The 8973-nt window shown below is 31.7% G+C and overlaps 1 protein-coding gene across 1 annotated transcript; it reads right to left on the reverse strand.

Annotated features, from left to right (window-relative positions):
• Window positions 5307-6908, reverse strand: LOC109353378 (VQ motif-containing protein 19-like). The gene has a single exon (XM_019595619.1). The coding sequence runs from the start codon at window positions 6700-6702 to the stop codon at window positions 6046-6048; it is 657 nt and encodes a 218-aa protein (XP_019451164.1). The 5' UTR covers window positions 6703-6908; the 3' UTR covers window positions 5307-6045.

Raw genomic sequence — 8973 nt, forward strand, 5'->3', positions numbered from 1 at the left:
TTAGCCAAAGAAAATATATTTTTTAGATGACTTATAAATCCAGAATTAGTAATTCAATGGGGGTGATTTACAACTTTTAAGTTAGCGTTTATACAATATTTTATAATCATCTCTCCTGGTTGATAACTAATTTTATCAAACATTCTAATTCTGTATTAACTAGTTTTATCCATCCCTCACTTTTTAGGATTGTCTTCAAGGTTTCAGCTAACTTTCAACTAGTTTTTTAGAATTTGCCGAACAACATGAATCTAATTAGTTGAAGGAGGAAAGACTATACCTAATTTATCATCATTTAATTGATTTTTTTTAAAAGAATTTTGAATTTCTTGCATTCTCTACTTTCCTTCCAGGCCACGAGAATCAGAATCCCACAGCTCACAAAACTTCACCAAAATATTGTGCCCATCACTCTCTCATATTATTTGGGTTCGGTTCCCTCAAAAAAACCTCATCAAAATATTGTGCCTATCACTCTCTCAAGCAAGTCATGCACCATTGCAAATTCTCAATAAAGCCTCGCTAGCCCATTAACCCATGCACAATTTTCAACATGTAATTAAAATTGGACTCGCCTCACTTTTAACTCAAATGCACTTATCTCTAATGCAAGTATATGTGCTTATATTACATGCCATAAAATGTGCATGAATGAAGCTTTGTCCTATGTGATACCATCTCTAATTGAATGTCCTTTTCTATGTCCTTTAAAAGGTATAGGACAGTTGTGAAGAATTTATATATGAATGGACAAAAGTTAGGAAGTAAACCCTTATAGTGGTAGAGAATTTTTGTTGCCTGTCTTTGTAAAGAAAGGATACTTGAGACAGCTGCATGGCTGAGAAGATTAGAGGATATTTAAGTAGCATGGAATTTTTGTTGTTGGTCCCCAAGCTGTGGTAACCCATGAATAAAGCAAAAAATCAAAGACTTGTTTTCACAGCGCACTTTATATATATGATCAAGTTTCTTTAGGTCTTCTTCAGTGACACAAAAAAACTAGCCATTGGCTTTTCACTACCTGCTTTTCTGAGGCTTGTCGTTTTTTGTACAACTTCATTAGAGGAGTTGTGGTTAAGAAACAGACAAATTGACATAGGTACCTGATTCTGTTGTATGTTGATTTTCATAATCCAAATTCTGAGCTTTTTTTTATAGGAAGCTAGCTTCTGAGTTAGTTTGGTAAGAATAATGATAGATGAATAACATGCAAGGGAAATCGATACTGGTATATTTTTCATGTCACACCCGAATTATGTAGTGTTCATATATTTCTCTTGTCACATGAAAATATAACCACATAGATGATTTGTTCCCTAATAAAAGATAGACCAGGTTTCTATTAATTATATATGTATATGTATCATTAGTATAAGCTCTGCATTTTGTTCCCATTAGCATAAAATGATAGAAATAAAGAGAAAATAATGTAAAATAATGTTTACCGATGGTACAAAAGTTTTTTTACATCCTCAAGACAATATTAGTGATTTATCTGTTACTAACTATTAATCTTAAATAAAAATAAACATGAATGATATATGATGAGTTGATATTGTAAAAAACTAAAAAACTTATGTTGTATACACATTAAACTCTTAAAAACAAATAAAAATATATAAAAGGCCCCCTTGTTTAATCTGGTCTTCAAGTCAAAGTGTGGCCTTTTTTCTTTTCTTTCATTTTTGGATCCCTTTGATTTTGGCCCAATTCAAAATTTAAAACAAGAAGCGGGTTGTTTTCTTTTAAAATAATAAAAACATAACAAACGATTCATTCAACCCTTTAAAATCTTGTCATCATGCCACAGTTTAACACAGCCTGAATCATGTACATTCTCACGTGTCCACCCATCATCCAATTTAGAATATAGAAAGTGGATTTAGTCCAATTGGGTAAGTGAGATACTTAATATTTTTGTATATATGTACTCCTCCCACTTCAATTACTTGTGTTTTCACTTCTCTTTTAAGCCATACTTTCCATTTATATATGAATATGAATTATCCTAAACTCACTTTCATCTTCTCTTGAGCTTTTATTTTGATTTCTCTCCAAATATATTGCTAGATATAAATATTGACTTAAGTATCAAAGTTACTACTTTTTAAGTGCTCCAAGTCGATCCTCAACCCAACTAAGTATCGGAGTTACATGATGGAAGTTCATTCTACCTAGACAAAGAAGGCTTTCCACACAATGTAACCAGACAGAGAAGGCAACATTAAATCAATTTAGTCATCTCCCCCTTTTAGAATAGAAGAAATGGAAAGACAATGCAAATTGATAAAGGAAGGATTTTGATTTTTCTTGCATTGCTGTTTTAACTCCTCAGTTTTCGTATGTTAATTCCTCAATATTGATATGTTATTTGGTTTTGCAAACCAATTGAAAATTGACCAAAATTATTAGCACCATGTTGGTATAGTGTAGTGTCAGTCTCCATTTTCTTCCACTTAGCGGAATCACAAATATAATAACATTAAAAACACTATTTTAAACACTCCTTTCTACAAACAGTAATCTTGTATGACAAGAAGAATCAACAAATTATTAAAAACTTTGAGAAAATTGTCCCCAATAAAAACAAATTTTCAACTATTCTGTACTCATTTATTTCTGCACTTAAAACAAAAACATGTCATCTCAAAATATTAGCAATATAGTAGGAAGCTAGGGAAATATTTGTAATATACCTATGATATTAACTACTACTCATTCTAATTATTGCACTTACAAAACCCTATGCAATAATCCATAGGATGCTTAAATGAAGTCAAACATCTCATCATACATCCTTGAATGCATTGTACTTTAGGAAGAAGTCCAATGGTATTTGCAGACCGTACAAATTCATGTGATGGAGTAGCTTCTCCTTCTTCAACAGAGGCAAACATGATAATGATAGCAATGAACATGGCAAATGCAACTTTGTTGTAGGCCATTGGCACCAAATTAAGTTTAAGAATGCAAGAACATTGGTTTTCTTTATATTTGAGTGAGTGTTGGGTGTCTTTTATCATCAAGAAAAGGATGATGCCAGCGAGATTTTCTGCCACAAATTTGGGATGCAGTTATGAGATTGTTATATAATATCCTTGAGAATCATTTCACATCCCAAATTTCAGCCTCATACCCATTTCCTTTTCCTATTATTTCTCTAACCTTTTGATTCTGTATCATACTATTTATTTTCTAATCCTCACCCAAGAAGGGACTCCTTTTGTCTAAAAGTTTTCACTCAGATTGGTTCGATGGTCACAAAACTTTGGGTTGATAAGAGGAATGACAGTCCAAGGTAGGGATGAGCAGGACTGGCCCTACCCACTTACCATGTTTGGCCCCGATCATTGTCGGACCCGAATAGGTCGAGTCTCATCAGGTCTAAGTTCAAGGTCAAGTTCATGTTCAAAAATTAGACCTATACAATATTTAGGGTCGGATAGGATGACCCGATCCAATCCGTCCATTCATGTTCAGTCACTCATCATATTTGTATGTCTCTATTCAATTGTTTACTAATGACACTTATTTTTGTTTGAAAGTATTGTTGATTCTCTAATATCATATATACATGGTTACCTAACCTAATATCATATATATATATATATATATATATCATTTTATATGTCAAATTACATATTCGTACCGATTAATATTGAAACTTTATCTAAAATGATTATGCATTATATTTAATCGGGTCTAGAATCAGATTAGGTTAGGTTTAAAGACGGACCCATCAACGTGTAGGGTTAGGTTAGCTTCGAGTCTAGGCCGAGTTCGGGTTCAAAAAATAACTCAACCAACATTCAAGACGAATAACGAACGGCCCATGTTCACCCCTAGTCTAGGAGGTTCATATATCATGGGACAATTTTATATCTAGAGAATTGGACTGAATTGGGTAGAGTCAAAATTATCAAACACCAATTTGCCTTAAGAAAACTTTAAGGACTACTTGCTGATGTTGTAACCAAATGGGCAGGTGAATGAAATTTTTAAAAACTACTTAATGATTAAATTGGGTCGAACACAATTTTTTAAGAGGTGGTTTAGTTTTTTCCTCCTTGCTGTATCTCATACTAAATATGATGTGGTACTACGGTATTACTATATTGTATATTATTTACATTTGGTAAAGGGTAATCCTTGAATCACGTTAGTGAATACTATGTTTATCAAAAAAATGTTACAGTATCAGAGCATGTTGTACCAAATAAGATGCGTAGTTTCAAGTTTCATTGAGTGTGACGCGTAACATAATGGACAATGATCTTGCTTGGATGGTGGTGATTCTTCATGAATGTGGTCTTAGAGGATTGCTTCTTTTTCAAACAACCTAATTAGCTGTTATCTTTGCCAAAAATGATGTCAGAAACCCCAAGCTAAAAGATGTTCCTACTTGCATAAAAATTTGGACGGAAAAATATATTGGCAAATTTATTGTTCAATCCACAACCAAGTTGGGTCCAACCTAGATGTATTGTAACAGATTTGGTTTACTATTACCGCAATATGTATGAAAATAAAAATCATTACAACAAGGGAAAAACTTGACTCGGTGCCTCCCATTACAATCTATGAAAATCACAATCATTACAACAAGGAAAAATGTAGGAAAGGAGTAAAATGATATAAGCAACAATGATGGTTGGTTTAGTTTTTTTTTATAGTTATAGTTAGGATTTATAACTGCAATAGCAACCTTAGCAGAGTGTTGAGTGTGTATCTCCTTTTATCTCCAATATTATAAAAAACACTAGTGTTATTTTTTGTTAAAATGTCACCTTATTTTTACTTTAATTTGTTTTCAGCTTTTTATCATATCATTCACGACAGCTTTAAAACATGAAACAGATTGAACACTCTTGTATTTGCTTTGCAAGGTTAATTATAGCTTTGCTATTCAAAATTTCTCTAGACAGTCACAAATGTACTATGAATGGAGATCATAATTTTTTTGAGTTATCTCTCTTTTGTTAGATTCTTTTTTCTACATCTTTGTACCACTGTTGCAATTTAGATGGGAATGCAAGTTGCAACTACAACTTCAGGCCTTATTATTTTCATAGTTGATAAACAATTACTCAAACTAGTAACTTGACTCCCCACTGCTTTTTGAGCTGTCCTTATTTCTTTTGAGCTTTTGCATACAATATGAACTTTCTCCTAATGTGCTTTAAAATTGATGCACAATATGAGAACTTAGGCCCTTATGTTTGCCTAGTATTAGTAATCCACAGTCCACAAAACAGAACACTCACACTATAGAAAAATTCTAACTAATTAGATGGCTGCATGGATTAAGGACAACTTGCTAGAACAATATTAATGACCACTACCTGCTTAGGCCGTTTCTTTAGAAGTAGTAACCATAACCATTACAAATTAGGAACTGTCATTGTCCTTAAGTTTTTTGCATTTTAAAACTAAAAACAGAAAGAAAATAGAGAAAACACATCACTATGTGAAGGTTTGAGTTGCTTAGAAAATTAATAGACTAAAAATTGCATAACCAATTAAGAAGAGGGACCCTCCCCAACCATGTTTTGAGTTGACTAGTGATCCTTCCACCCAACTTCCTATTGGATGGAGTTTTGTTCCTAAAGAAAGAAACTTCTTTACAGCAAAATGTGTTCCAAGCAATCATTCTCATTTCCTAGGCATCACTTCTGCCTTCTTTTGTGTATCTTCATCTCTAATCACAAACTCCTGCTTGGTTATTGCTTCTAAATTGAATTGATTCACAATATCATAATCTAGGACACCCTCTCTGCCTTATGAATATTCCCTAACAAGATATGTTATTTTTCTAATACAAATCCATGAATGGAACATGAAGAGAAAAACTAAATTCATCTAAGAAGGAAGATATAATAATAATGATAATAATAAAGAGGGTTTTGCTATTACATGGAAGGAAGCAAATTTTACAATTTGAGCAAGCTATGTACCTGTGGTTTGATAATATAATAAAATCAAATCGATTTATCATAGCCTGATAATAATACACAAACTCTTTTTCCTCCTCAAGAAGGTGATGACTCAAACTCTAGGTGAAGTCAAAGGGAACAAAGGCAAGAGTTGTGGCTCAAACTCTCTTGGAGTTGACATAGGTGATGGATGCAAGTAGAAACCCTTTTCAGCTATGGCTCTATCTTCCTCTGAAGAGCTCCCTAATGAAGATAATGAAGACTTGTCAAAAGGGTCATGATCATTCAATGGAGTAATAGGGCTGAGAAGAGAGAGTGAAGGAAAGTCAAGCAAACTTGGTGAGAGGATCTCAGGCTTATTATTGTATGCTAAATTGGGTACTAAGGTATTAATCATGAGGCTGTTTTTCAAGTTGCTGTTCCTTCTTTCATAGAGCTTGAACCCTTGTTGTTGTTTCTTTGATGCTGTTTTGATAGGTGGGATATTGAAGTTTCTTGATGAAGGTTGTTGTTGTTGTGTTGGTTTTGTGATTTCTTGTGAGCCAGTGAGCATTTGAACAACTTGCTTGAAAGAGGAAGTGTCAGCTTGGACAAAGGTGGTAGGATAAGGGTTGTTTGAGTCAGATCTAGGGATAGTTTTTGGGGTCATAGGTGGTGTGGTTGGGACTTGGAAGCTATTGCATTTGGTGAGAGTAGTTTTTGAAGAGTTAATGGGAGATGATGAGTGGTTCTCTCTGTCTTGAAGTTGAAGCTTTGAGGTGGTTTCCATTGATGGGGTGTGATAGATGGTTGGAGTGTTGGACTCTGTGTCTTGAAACAAACACAACAAACCCTTTGTGGCTGCAAAGGAAGAAAGGGAAAAAGGGTTTGGTTGTTGTTTTGGGTTAAGAACTTCAGATTGGAGGAATATATGAAAGAGTAAAAAACAAGGTAAGAGGGTCTGGTTTGCTTAACTGATTTGGATTGTCTTTTGTTGCAACTCTTTTCTTTATACTTTTATTATTTATTTTCTCATGTTTTTTTGAAGAATATATATATATATATACCATTGTGTATGACTTTTATACCGTATTAATACAAATGAACGATAGATGATATATTAATTGTATATAAATTTTTACACTAACAATAGATAAATATTACACTCTCTTTTTTAATGTATGACTTAAAGAAAAAATTTAATTTACAAAAGGGTAAGTAGAAATAAAAAATTCATAATGAAACATTTATTATGAAGTTGATCTATTTTTAGTAAATTAAAATTTGTCATATGGCACACATTAGAAAAACCTATGAAAAGCTCTCATCGTATCTATTTGTTTGTACACAACATTTAACTACATCTTAATTTAAAATAACCAAACTCTTTACCACTTATAGATACAGACAATTTTGGATTTAAAAAACAAAAAAAGGAGAAAAGACATTAGTAGAGAATAGAAAATCTAGTATATAGAAGATGTATAATATTGGTTTACATGTATATTGACTAAACCAATAATTATAAAATGGCTAATCCTAGTAATAGCATTGAATTTAATTAGATTGAAAAAACGTATTTGATATACTTTTAATGTTTTTAATATATTTAATATTTGATTTAAATTAATTTCTGTCAGTTTTTATACAAATGATCTTAAGATAGTTGTTCAACAAATTATTATATATATAACGGGAAGGGATTCGGGACTTGTTTATAGCAGTACAAATTATTTATTATTCACTTTCAGCTGTTCATCTTATTTAAATGATTTATTATTCACTCTCATAATGCTTGTTAACACAAGCATCTTTGATATTGAATTAGGAACTTTTTGGCAAGAAGCATATGTGCCACACCACTAGCAACAGGGCAAAGTTATATGATTGTAGATTTAAATATGTGAGTGGCAATGAATTCAGAGCCTTTTGTATTGGTTGGGATTGGGACTAGGAAATAGGAAGTGCATGTTAGATCATAACACACATCTCATTTCTTTTGGAGCATCTGTTGTCCAATAAAATGTACCACTTCATATGTCATGAGTTTTGATTAGCCAGCAAAATATTTCATTGATAAATTTTACTTTTAAATGTATGTTTTTCAAATAATCACAACAAATAAATGATACTAAAGTGATATATTTTTTGAAATGTGAGCTTCCATTCCTCCTGGTGTACTTTCAAACAACGAATGCAATGCACATTCCAATGATCCAATTCTCAAGCCCAATTGTAAAACAATGATATATCCTATTATAAATTTTGGTTTATAAAAATTTTTATTTATAAAAGGATATGTGTCTAAAGTCTAAACCATTCATTAATACAATAGTGCTACTATGTATCTGTAAGAAATTTTATATATTAATTTTATAGTTTACTCGACACTATAAAATTAATAGAATAGAGAACAATTAACATATAAACTTGTTCTACTCAGAAAAAAAGATGACAAAAGATTATTCCTTCTTTTCCTTTTCAAAATACCATCATCACACAAATACTATCCTAATGGCTGGGCTATGCAAAAAAGGTCAAATATTCATCAAGGAAAAAATGTTTGAAGTAGACTTGGCAAAATGCTTGAAACGAGAAGCAAAGTCAACTTTTGTTTTTATTTTATGCCACTTACCAGCCGGATAGAATTAACCCTATAAACTAAACTAGATAAAAATAAAAAGTCTGGATAGAATTTATTTTATGTATATGAAATTACAATCCAAACTAGCCACATGCAGGTTATGGGTTATGCTCGGATGACACCATATAATAGTAAAACATAATATTTAAATTTTAACTTATCTAATTTATTTTCTAAATAATATATCACTTTATATTAGTGTATAACTTTTTTAGTGTGTAATATATATCTAATGTTAGTGTAAAGATTTATACATAATTAGTGCATCATTTATCATTCATTTGTATTACTTTTTTGAATAATCAACGATGATTAAACATAAATGGTGGGTAATGTATAAAACTCATACACATTAGTGCAAATAATTTTTCTCTTTTTTTAACACACTTGTAATCCCTATTTCATCCAAACTCAAAT

The sequence above is a fragment of the Lupinus angustifolius genome, chromosome LG08 (genome assembly GCF_001865875.1).
Source record: "Lupinus angustifolius cultivar Tanjil chromosome LG08, LupAngTanjil_v1.0, whole genome shotgun sequence".
NCBI classification, from domain to species: domain Eukaryota; kingdom Viridiplantae; phylum Streptophyta; class Magnoliopsida; order Fabales; family Fabaceae; genus Lupinus; species Lupinus angustifolius.

Bases quoted from the DNA above. Each gene is read 5' to 3' on its own strand.
- LOC109353378 (XM_019595619.1), bottom strand. From the start codon at position 6,702: ATGGAAACCACCTCAAAGCTTCAACTTCAAGACAGAGAGAACCACTCA.